Below are 12,808 nucleotides of genomic sequence, written 5' to 3'. Positions count from 1 at the left end.
ATAACAGCCCAACAGCCCGTTTGGCTAAAAGTAAAGAAACGAGAAAGGAAGGGCCAGCCGGTGGGCTACTTTCCGTCAGTGTATGCTGGCCGAAAGAGTGATTGGTGCTGATTCCGCCCGGATGGGCCTCACGAGGGCCATCCCGAGACCCTACATGTGCACCGCCACCCCCCACTTTGCCACAATCATCCGCCGTGCGGAGGCGGAAGCCACGCAGACGCACGCACACCTGGCCGGCCACACCGGCGGCGCTGCGCTGGTCGTCGCCGCTTTTGGCTCAGCAGCACTCAGCACATGACCTTGGGCAGTGGCAGATTCGGAGGCGCAGACTGAGAGTGACTGACCGACCAGCCATGGCCTCCCCCCCCTCGTGGAGTCATGGGTGCAGGCACGCAGGCTCCATCGCCCTCGGCGCACGAGCGGGTGGAGCAGCGTCCAGGCGTACCAACTCACTGCGCCGCACTTATTACTACCACCACCCTGGCCCGGACTTGTCGCCGGCCGGCCGGCCGCTCGCCCGCTCCGGACTGCTACTGCTCGTCTGCTCCTGCTCCTGCTCCTGCTCCTGCTCTGCGCTCGTCTCCCCCCGTCCGTTGCCCCGCTTCCTTGCTCTTGTTTCGTCCACCACACCACCGCCATTATTGATGGACGCACGACCAGGTCGACCTACCCGGCGTCCGGAACCCGACCTCCATCTCCATGGCAGGGCCAACTGAATAGCTGACGAGAGCTCAGCAGCCACAGCGTGTGGGTCAGTGACTGTTGGCTGTTCCATGCTTGCACGCGTGCAGAGTGCAGTGTGCAGCCGCGCGCGCCGCGCCTCTGATGTCTGAACGCCACGGCGGTGCATGCGCTTGTAGTACACAGCACACAGCCATCTTCTTCCAATCCGTTCGCAAAGAAAAGGAGATCCGAGCAATACTAGTAGTTTGCGGTCTGATGAACGATGGTTAATGGCAGTAGTACTGGATACTAGACGCCATGGCATCTAAACGCTTGTTAGGTTGTATAACATCAGTGTTCTGGGTACTCACCGCAGAATTTTTTTCAAAAAAATAATAATAATATTGCATTTGAATTATGGACCTAGCGTTAGCGGATCCAGGACCCGGCGACCCTAGGCCTCTATACGGGCGTGTCAGTGTTGGACACCACTAAATTTAAGGGGCAATTATGTATTTGGCACTGAAACAAATCAGTTTCTTTATTTAGCACTAAAAATTTTGAATTTTCTTATTTGGCATCGAGTTAAAATTTTCTTCTATAAATGGCACTACCGTCCATTTAGTGCATCTATCCGTCAGTTAACTGCGTTGACCCTATCATGTTTCTTTCCGAAGTACCAAAATGCCCCTCTATACTCTCGCGGCCAGCGGCTCGTCTCCTGCCTAGGAGCTCGCGGAGGCGTGGCGGTACAAGATCTACGCGGAGGGGTTCGCGTGGTCGGTCAGCCTCAAGTACATCCTGTCGTGTGGATCCATGGCGCTGCTGATCGAACCGCGGTACCAGGACTTCTTCAGTCGGGGCCTGGAGCCCCGGGTGAACTACTGGCCGGTGACGGAGATGGGCATGTGCGAGTCCATCAGGGATGCCGTCGACTGGGGCAACGCCAACCCCAACGAGGCCGAGTGCGTCGGCCTGCGCGGCCAGCGGCTCGTGCAGGGCCTCCGCATGCACGCCGTCTACAACTACATGCTGCACCTGCTCACCGAGTACGCAAGCCTCATGGACTTCCGCCCCTTGGTGCTGCCGTCGCTTGACGCGCACGAGGCGTGCGAGGTGTCGCTGCTCTGCCTCGCCGACGACAAGCAACACAGGTTCCTCGAGGCATCCAGGGCGGAGCTCGCAGACGCGCTGGGAGTCACTCGCCTGCCAGCGCTGGCCCCAGCTCGCAGTGCGGGGGCGCGGCGGGGCGGTCTCGCCCGCCAACGCTAGTGCCAGGCCGCGACGCGGGGGACGCGACGGGGCGAGCTCCGCGACGGCCATTCATGCGCAGCGTGCGTTTCGGCGAGGAGGAGGACGTCGTCGAGCAGCTTCTTTGTCCAGAGATGACGCGATGGCGCTGGAGCTCGACGCGACGCCGGTCATCTGGCTCCGGGCGTGGGACGAGCGGGCGCTGTGCTGCGCAAAACGCGGCCTCTCCTACGCGTAGCAGCAGCACGCGGGTGAGCGGAGGACGCGGCCTGGGCGGCGTGCGGAGGACGTGGCCTGGGCGGCATGCGGAGGACACGGCCGGCGTGCTGCTGCTCGCCCGCATGACTGTGCTGCATGACGTCGGAGCTCCTAGACCGACGTGCTGCTGCTTGCCCGCATGGCCATGTCGCCGGCTCGCCCGCTCCACCACGCCGTCTGCGTGCTCCGTGCGCCGCCCAGTTCGCCCGCTTCGCGCCGGCCACGTCCTCGGCGCGCTGCCCAGGCCGCGAGCTTCGTGCACCGCGAGCAGCAGCAGCAGCACGTCGGGCGAGCTCCGCAAAGACCGCGTGCTCCGCGCACCGAACGCCCAGGCCGTGAGCTCCCCGGCTGCGGGCTCCGCGCGCCGCCAAGGCTGCGAGCTCCGCACGTTGCCCAGGCCGCGTGCTCCGCCGGCCACGTGCGCTCGACGTCAAACGCCCGCCGAGCCATGCACGGTGTGCTCTGCTCTTGAGGCATGATGTTATGATGACGGCGTATACTCTCCTTTTCTTTTAGAAAACTAAAAGATAAATACCTTGAAAATATAAGTTACGTATTTCAACCAGCAGCCATCCTGAGCCATGCATCCTTGATCTGTGGCCGAGATGAAAGGAAGAGTGAGGGGCATAATCTGTACCTGCTATTACCAATTTAAAAGTTATTAATTATTTATTTGCAGTGTTCAATTATCAAAATTCCATATTTTAGTTCAAAGTATATTTATGATATTTATGATTTTCTTATTTAACAACATGTCTATTTATTTTTCCCTATTTAGCACCATGGACTTTTGCTATAATCAAGGGCATTTATGTCATTTTGCTAACCGTTACTGGTCTAAATGAATAGCAGTGCCACTTACGAAAGAAAATTTTAACTCGATGCTAGATAAGAAAGTTCAAATTTTCTAGTGCCAAATATAAAAGACCGATTTGTTTTAGTGCCAAATACACAATTCTCTCTAATGACGTACGAGTACTCCTATATTTAACCTACTACTTAAAAAAAAGGCTAACGCACTAAGGCCTGGTTTAGTTCCCAAAAATTTTCACCCCAAACTATCACATTGAATCTTGCGGCACATGCATAGAATATTAAATATAGACGAAAATAAAAACTAATTGCACAGTTTGGTTGGAAATCGCGAGACGAATGTTTTAAGACTAATTAGTCCATGATTAGCCATAAGTGCTACAGTAACTAACATGCGCTAATGGTGGATTAATTAGGCTTAATAAATTCGTCTCGTGGTTTCCAGGCGAGCTATGTAATAATTTTTTTATTAGTATCCAAAAACCTCTTCCAATATCCCAAAACATCTTATGTGACGTCTAAAAATTTTCATTTCGCGAACTAAACACAGCATAAACCGGCCGGGCTTCCTAAAAGCTCTGGATCCGCTACTGGCACTTAAATGCTTCAAATTTGTCTCAGTGCTGATCGATCAACGTAGTATCCAGAGATCACGTGCATACGCTTCAATTATTCCCAAATTAAAAGCGCCCTACCTAGCTCTATATATTATACATGTTGCCCATAGGTCCAACATGGTCCACAGTTCACATCATGTTTCTAACAAATGGAGAAAAAACAAACATCTCAACAATCCGTCCTGCCATATGCAGCAATACATTATACATCTACATTGCACGCATAATATATAATGCGCTGCATGCCTATCTAATCCATTGTACAGACCGAAAGTGTATTGCGTAGCTACATACGTAGAGCATACCTAAAAAACTAATCAAAATAAAAAAAATACTCGAATTATTCTGTCTCGGCGGTGATCAGTATATATCTAGACCATCTGCACTTGAATTATTCCCAAATAATGTCCTCCATATATATAAAGTCGCCCACTGGTCACACCCACGTATACATATGGTCCATGTACAGGTACCACACAGCTTTTTTTCACGAAAAGAAGAAAAAAAAGAGGTGGAATCTCAAATCCGGCCATCCGTTAGCAACGATACATCCAACTAGTGCATCACGCGCGAAGCTAATGATCCCATCCGCCGGTGAATCTTGAAACTGATTTTGAAAAATACTGTTATAGCTAAATTGTTACGAGAAAAAAATACTATTTTAATTAAAAAACAAGGTCAACAAGTTAAATATGGGAAAAACCGAACGGGCCGATATACGCTGCACGCTATAGTTAGTTATTTAGCTACGAATCACTCTCAAACACTTGTCAAAAAAAAAATCACTATCAAACTAATAACTTAATTAAAAGAAGTACTAGTAGAGTTGAATCCGATGATCAGAAATGACACGACACAACAGATGGACTGCTGAAGGTGCTGTTCATTCTTTCACAATGATGAGCCTCGTGTACCAGCTAGGCTACCCAAAGGGCTACTAGTGCCTGTGCCTGGTCTGGTCATCTCACACACACACGCCTGCAGATGAAGCACGCAGTATTACACCAAGCTGGCAGTAGTACCAATCACAGTAGTGGCCACACGGCTGTTGGCCTGCTACAGTGGAGCTATACCTCTAGTCGTCTTAGGGGCATGGCACCGTGTTGGCCAACCACCATGGCTGTGGCATGTGGCATGTGGCATGTGTGTAGTGACATACTTATGAATCCAGAAACAACCGACGATAATTTCTAAGCAGGTTGTTGAGCATAGTGCACGGGGCCCTAGCTAGTAGAACAGTGGTAGTATGCCACAGGAATCAACAAAGCTGGGATCAAAGTCCTAGCGCGTGTTTAGTTCTCATCCAAATTCTCAAAAAAGTACTACGGTATCTATCACATCGAATCTTACGATATGTGCCTGAAGCATTAAATGTCACAAAAAAAACTAATTGTACAGTTTATTTGGAAATTGCGAGACGAACGTTTTGAACCAAATTAGTCTATGATCAAACATTAATTACCAAATAAAAATAATAGTCTATGATCGAATATTAATTACCAAATAAAAATAAAAGTGCAACGGTAGCCCAAAATCCAAACTCCTACTACTGCTACTACACACCCACGTGTGTGGCAGTGGCAGGGCCCTCTCCCTCTCTGTGCTGCAGCTGCTGGTGAAAGAAATGCAGAAAGAAAGCTGGTGTGTGTCCATGACGACCAGGGAAAGAAAGGAGGACTGCCCCTAGATTCCTCTCCTCGCTTTGACGCTTTCCTCCCCTCCCCTCGCCTCTCGGCTCTCGCCGGAGTAGACCATAGGCGCACCTCGGTGGCGCAGGACCCACGTGTCTGGGCCAAGAGCGGCAGCGGCGGTGTGCGTGTAGTCAGTCGTTGTTGGTACAGCTTATCTGGAAACGTTTCTCAGCCGAGCTGCATAAATAGAGTAAAAGCGATGGTTAAAATAAACCAGTCTGATTTAGCTTCTATTTTTTAGTATAAATAGAAACCGGTTAGAATAAGCTGTTGAAAAACATGACGTTTAGTTATTGATTTCAGCTTATTTGGACCCTCAGAGCAGGAAAGGAAGGAGCAGAGGAAGCTGCACGAGTGGTCTGTCGTTTCTCAGATTCAGTATTGCATTGGTTTCAGTAATGTAGCAGATTTTTCTTGTCATTTTACGGATCGTATGCCCGAAAATCTGCAGGGTGTGTCATGTGTGTCTAGTCATCATAACAAGGGGTAATTTGATACTGCTACTTGGAGCTTAATTATGGAAAGAAAGCATGCATCAAACTGTTAATTAATAATTAGTACTACACTTCAAAGGCGTAAAAGCGACACGGGAACTGAGCGCTTAACTGTTGTGGCAGACTGACAGGCAGGCAGGTAGGCATGGATGCACTATTTTTGTTCACTGCCACGAGGGACCGACCAACCAATGCGACCAACAACTTGAGAGCACCGCATACGTGCAACATTCAGTAGTATCACGTATGTATACTACTAGTATATATATGTGGTATATATGTAGTGAATTCGAAAAAAATATATACCAGTATATGTAGTCGATAGATAATATACTAGTGTATGTAGTCGAAAAAGAAAATACGGGCATTGCACATGGATGGTTTTTGCATGCAGACATATACATATATATACCATTATATATACACATATAGTATAGGAGAACACGCATCCTGCTCAGAAGTGACGCATCACCAACTTTTGCATGCCATGTCGTCCATGAACGTGCTTGAAAGGCGGTGCTACTTGCTCTATAGCTAGCTAGCTAGCTATAGACGGTGGTATAGGCTATTAACCCCCTACTTGATGGAGGCGTGGTTCAACGAAAGGTGATCAATCTCGTCAGCCTGTCAGCCGTCAGGGGCGAGTAGTTAGCCAGCAAAGGTAGCGCGTGTTTAGTTCTCACCCTAAATTTCAAAAAATGCTATAGTAACTATCACATCAAATCTTACGATATATGTATAGAGCATGGAGCATTAAATGTAGACGAAAAAAAATTAATTGCACAGTTTGATTGAAAATTGCGAGACGAACGTTTTAAGCCTAATTAGTCCATGATTGAATACTATTTGCTAAATAAAACGAAAATGCTACGATAGCCAAATTTTCAACTTTCAGCCAACTAAACCCGCGTGTAGTGATCGGTGCAGCTAGGTTTGAAAATATATACGTACTGTATTATCCTTGTGAACATACCCATCACCTCTGCCGGGTTGTTGAAACGACGAGACACGCCAGAAGAACCGGCACGATGAGACACGCCAGAAAAACTTCGTTTTTTTTTTACGTAACACGCCAGAAAAACTGATCCACACCGTTTAGAGAGTGCAGCGAAACAATGGATGCCGGCACATATATGAGTTCAAAGTTTGTGGTTAGCCAATACTCGTGTCGAAGGATTAGTGATTGCCATATTTTTTATTAGTCTAGAGTACTCTAGACTTTTACAATTATAATTAGTTGGATGACGCGTGGACCAACACATGATGGATTGCATCCACTCTGTCAGAATGGATAATTAAGCTCATTTTGAACTTATCCATTGGGCAAGACTGAGAGTGTATTCTTTTAAATATGCCCATTCAGGCGTACATCCGCATAAACTTCTTTATTATTAGGATATATATGAAGCCAGAATGGAGGAGACATACGATCGACCAAACAAACCATAAGAAGCTTCTAGGGTAACGGTACTAGAAAGGATTTTATGAGGAAGGCTCAATGATTGAGCCCTTGTTTAGTTCGTGAAAAGTTTTCTTAAAAATGCTACAGTACCTATCACATCGAATCTTACGATATGTGCATAGAGCATTAAATGTAGATAAAAAATAAAACTAATTGCACAGTTTGGTTGGAAATTGCGAGACGAACGTTTTGAGCCTAATTAGTCCATGATTGGACACTAATTGCCAAATAAAAACGAAAACTGCTACAGTAGCCAAGTTTTCAACTTTTCTCGAACTAAACAAGGGCTAACTGCGGCGAGCATTTTGAGAAGCCACCTCTATAAATGATGAGAAAATCCCCTATATGCCATCAAAATTTCTAAGCATCCCTTACTTGCCATCATAAATTATGTAATCCCTTCAGAGCCATCAATATAGATTTACTACAGGAATCAATTTGCGCAGCGTGGTCAAAATGCGCTCCGTGGCGGGCACCTCTTTTGCCCGCCACGGTTAACTGGTGGCCGGCCAGCGAGGCCGGCCACCGGGGCGCCCGCTGCGGGAAATTAGTTTACCGCGGCGGGCAACCTTACCTACCCGCCGTAGAAAATAGTTATTTACCACGGCAGGCGGTATGAATCGCCCGCCGCGGTTAATACGGTTTACCATGGCGGGCTCTTTAAACTGCCCGCCACGGTAAAGAGTTGATTTACCGAGGCGGGCATTTTATGTTGCCCGCCGCGGTAAAGCCTGTACAAATACAGAGCACAGACCCTCCATCTTCTCCACGGGTCTTCCTCTCTTAAAACTCATGGGGGGAGGCTTTGCCCTAAAATTTGAGAAAACTTTTGATTTGAGTTGAAGGGCTTGGATTTGAGGGAGGAGGACATCAAAAGAGGTTCATAAAGGCTCTCCCTCTCTCCTTCCATCCTCTCTCTCTATTTCCATCACCTAGAGTTCTCTTTAGATCTAGATCTAGATCTAGATCAATTTTAATAGAAAAAATAATGTCATGTATTTCTTTAACTTTAGATTCATCATAGATGCATGCTTCATCTTTCACATCGTCATTTCCTCTCTTTTTCATGATTTTGGACGTAAAAATCATCAATTTCTCCTAATTCTTCTTTATTTAATATTGATTGTGATGGATAATATTCGCAGATATGATGGATAGATCGGAATGGATGTACCGAATCGATAGAGTGAATGATCCGCGGTACCTCTTTGAATTAAGGAAGTTTATTGCGGTTGGTAAAGCTCACCATGAGAGACTAAAGCGGATGACAACCATATGTCCATGTTCTCGTTGCAAGAACCTGAAAGCCCACCGAGACAGCGAGGTGCAAACTCATTTGATCATGTATGGTTTCGTCGAGGGCTACACAGTCTGGACATTTCACGGCGAAAGAGTTGGTGCGAGTGGCGGTGCATCTGGAGTGAGCTCTTCGACGCCGACGACGACAGCACCACCGGTGAATAAAGATCCTTCCGCAGCAGCTACGCCAGCCGACAGTGACAACAGTTGTCGTGATTACATCATGGTGGATGATCTAATGCAAGACATGGCCGATGAAGCCGGCGACGGTGGTGATGGTCAGGATACTATGAGCCAACCCGAGGATGTGCAGCTTGTTGAAGATCTAGTCAAACACTTCGATGAAGACAACGTTGTGTTGGGTTGCCTAAAGTGGTTGGAGAATTTCAGAGAGTTGAAGCAGGCGGCAGTTGATCCTCTCTATAAGGACGGCGGCGATTGTCCAAAGGAGTGCACGGCGCTCCGTTTTAACCTCCATATGTTGATGTTGAAGGCTCGTCATGGTTGGTCTGACACTAGCTTCAATGAGTTGTTAAGCTACCTTGCCACCACGTACCCAACGGCTAACAAGGTGCCCGCCAATACTTATCGGGCCAAGAAGCTGATCCGGCCAGTGGCGATGAAGCTTAGAAAGTTTGATGCATGCCCTAACCCCTGCATCCTGTATCGGGGCAATGAGTATGAGAATTTGACGAGTTGTCCGCACTGCGGCTTTAGTCGGTACAAGAAAAATGCTGGTTGTCGCGTGGATGCAGAAGACGAGGGAGGCTTGCGGGGTGGTCAGAAGAAGAACAAGGGGGCAAAGAAGAGCAGTGTGGCCAAATAGATCTCGGCTTAGCAGGACGATGAAGAAGAGGGTTACACGCACAGGAAAAGTCCAGCACTGTCGGTGTGGTACCTGCCCATGACCGATCGCCTACGTGCAATATTCAGGAACCCGGACGATGCCAAGCTCATGTCCTAGCTTGCATCAGCTGACCACCTGAACAACGATGGCAAGCTGCGGCACCCATCCGATGGCAAGCAGTGGAAGGATTTTGACGAGGCCTTCCCGGAGTTTGGCAAGGAGCCCAGGCATGTTAGGTTCGCGCTAAGTACCAATGGGATTAACCCATTCGGTGAGCTTAGCAGCTCGCACAGCACTTGGCCCGTCGTGCTCACCATGTACAACCTACCTCCCCATCTATGTCAGAAGCGTAGGTACCTTATGCTGACCATGCTTATCTCCGGACCAAAGCAGCCCGGCAACGATATAGATGTGTTCTTGGAGCCGTTCATGGAGGAAATGAAGATACTATTTGATGTTGGGGTCCAGATGGTGGATGCATCCTGCAAGGAGAAGTTCACACTAAAAGCAATCATCTTTGTCACCATCACCGATTACCCCGGTCTCTTTTCACTGTCGGGGCAGATCAAAGGGAAGACCGGCTGCGTAATTTGCATCGACGGGACCTGCTACACTTACCTTAAGGGATCCAATAAGATGGTGTACACGAGGCACAGACGGTTCCTCGCAAAAAATCACAGGTATAGAAGAAGTATTATGAACAAATACTTTGACAATCAGGACGAGCCGCAGCATGATCAACCATCGCAGACTAGTTGGGGGACAAAGGTGTATGAGATGGTCAAGGACATGGATTAGGTGGAGTTTGGAAAGAAGAAGAAGAAGCCTGAAGAGGGGAGCAAGCAGACAAGGAAGCAAAAGCGGGACCAGACGGAGGAAGTCCCCGCCGCCGTTCCTTTCAAGAAGAAGTCAATTTTCTTCAAGTACCTGTCGTATTGGAAAACACTGAATACACCCCATGCCATCGACTGCATGCACCTGGAGAAAAATGTCTTCAAAAGCACGATCGGTGTCCTACTAGACATCAAGGGCAAGACAAAGGATGGTATCATGTCACGGACGGATCTTGTCAATCTGGGCATCAGGCCGGACCTTCACCTGAGACCGCCTCAGAACGGTAAAGTCGATATCCCAGGTGCGGCCTGCAACCTAACGCAAGACGAGAGGACGGCTTTTCTTAAGTTGCTTAGGGGTATCAAGGTGCCGACTGGTTTCTCTTCCAACATCAAGAGCCTAGTCTCCATGAAAGACCTCATAATGACCGGCTACAACTCACACGACTGCCATGTCATGCTGATGGTGTTCCTACCAATTGCGATTAGGGCTATCCGTCCAGAGTACGTGAAGATGGTCATCACACGGATGTCATACTTCTTTAATCACATCACCCAGAAGGTCATTGATAAGACTGAGCTGCCTGCCCTGAAGGAGTTCATCGCGGAGACCCTTTGCCAGCTCAAGATGTGCTTTCCACCGTCTTACTTTGATATTATGCCACACCTAATGATGCATATGGTCGATCAGATCCATCAACTAGGCCCCATGTATCTACACCAGATGTGGACGTACGAGCGATTCATGTCCACCCTCAACAGATACGTCCATAACCGCGCTTACCCGGAGGGCTCTATGATCGAGGCATACACAATGGAGGAGGCTGTGAACTGGTGTATGAGGTACATAAGAGATGGGAGGGTGATTGGGCTACCTGTCCATCACCACGAAGGCAAAACCTCAGGGATGGGGTGCACAGGCCGAAAAGTGTGCACCGATGTGGCAAACCGAATGGTGCAAGAAGCTCATTACAGCATCCTTCATCAGTTAGTGAGCATGGAGAAATATATTGAAAAGAACCTGGAAGAGATCCGCGCCGCTAATGATGGACAACGCATGGAGGCATGGGTCCAGAACCATCACAAGAGCAATTTCATAGAGTGGCTCAAAGAGCAACACATACCCCTTGAAGGATGCCCTGATGAAGATACGGAGACTGTTAAGAGGCTTGTGTTAGGCCCATCTAGCCAAATCACCATGTGGCAAGGGTATGACGTCCAGGGCTACAGGTTCCACACGAAAGACAAGGACAAGAAGAGCTCGGCACAGAACTGCGGTGTTCGATACGAGGGCGAAGAAGAGTACACGGGCCAGAGGAGGCAATACTATGGGCAAGTCGAAGAAATATGGGAACTTGACTATGGCCAGAACCTATGCATAACCGTCTTCTATTGCCAGTGGGTCAAACCGAATGCGGTTGCAGTGGACAGTTATGGGCTAACCACCATGGACCTCAAAAGTATCGGCTACAAAGATGACCTGTGGGTACTAGCAACCAATGTCGCACAAGTGGCCTACTATATATATGTAGAGGACCCAAAAAGGCATGTGGTTGTGTCTGGAAAGCAACGGATTGTGGGAGCTGATGGGGTGTAGAGTCCCGAACAATACAACAACTACGCAGAGCTCGAGCTTTTTACCGATCATCCAAAGAAGATCAAGGCCGTCGAGGACTGATTCAACAAGTCCAGGATGATGCCATGGGCCCGCCCCGATGGTGAGAAGAGGACGGTGAAAGCACCTACACCAAAATGATTTATGTATCCCAGAGACATATATATATATATATATATATATATGTAATAATGTAGTGGACTCTATATGTATCCCAGAGACATATATGTAATAATGTATCCCAGAGACTCTATATGTAACAATCCCAGATACTCTATATGCATGCATCAATCTACTACCACTACTCTACTACTACTGAATCTACTACTACTATTCAATCTACTACTCTAACTGATGAACTGATGATCTTTACCGCGGTAAAACAAACATGCCCAAACATGAGTTGAACAATAATGCTCCTATTTTATTTCCTATCCACACATGAATTTTTTCCCCAAACATGCCCACTTCGGTGAAAAGCCAAGCTGAAATGTACTGTTCGCTAATTTATTATGAAAGAAAAACACTATACCATACCTGATAAACCAGACTGATAAAGCGAACGGGGATAAATAGGCTCTCCCATGAACACATGCTCATGCGCCTCTGTAGAGATTAAGCCACCAAATCTTAAGATTGTGTGTATGTATAATGGAGGAACTTAGAGGAGGTGTATTTGTCACTTGCACTTGGTGCATACTCTATAAAAGAGGATAAGATTCTTAAGTGTGCTACAAAAGTCAAGTAATAAAAAGCCAAGGGTTCTTTTTATCACTCAGCGCTTATAGATAGGTGGTTGTTGAGTGTTGGTGCGAATGTCCCTATTACTTGTTAGGGATGCAAATATATCGGATATGGAGGGATATCATTGATATTATATTTATTTTTATATTTGTATTCGATTTTGAATTCTAATGCGGATAGTATTAGATATGCTGGATAGAATGCGAATGGATATCGACAAC

General features: G+C 47.5%; 1 protein-coding gene across 1 annotated transcript; it reads left to right on the top strand.

The window, feature by feature from the left end:
* The first annotated feature begins 981 nt into the window (after nt 1-981).
* LOC136488533 (uncharacterized) lies at nt 982-1,935 on the top strand. The gene is made up of 2 exons (XM_066485438.1): nt 982-1,026; nt 1,393-1,935. The coding sequence occupies exons 1-2, from the start codon at nt 982-984 to the stop codon at nt 1,933-1,935; spliced, it is 588 nt and encodes a 195-aa protein (XP_066341535.1).
* Nucleotides 1,936-12,808: the final 10,873 nt, after the last annotated feature.

This window comes from Miscanthus floridulus, chromosome 10 (assembly GCF_019320115.1).
Source record: "Miscanthus floridulus cultivar M001 chromosome 10, ASM1932011v1, whole genome shotgun sequence".
Taxonomy (NCBI): Eukaryota; Viridiplantae; Streptophyta; class Magnoliopsida; order Poales; family Poaceae; genus Miscanthus; species Miscanthus floridulus.
Note: the sequence above shows the minus strand (reverse complement) of the source record. Positions and strands in the feature narration are given on the sequence as shown.

Excerpts from the sequence above, each read along its gene's own strand:
- LOC136488533 (XM_066485438.1), top strand. The coding sequence starts at position 982 with ATGGCATCTAAACGCTTGTTAGGTTGTATAACATCAGTGTTCTGG. Across the intron at positions 1,027-1,392 it reads GTATAACATCAGTGTTCTGG|GAGCTCGCGGAGGCGTGGCG; the intron begins GTACTCACCGCA and ends TCTCCTGCCTAG.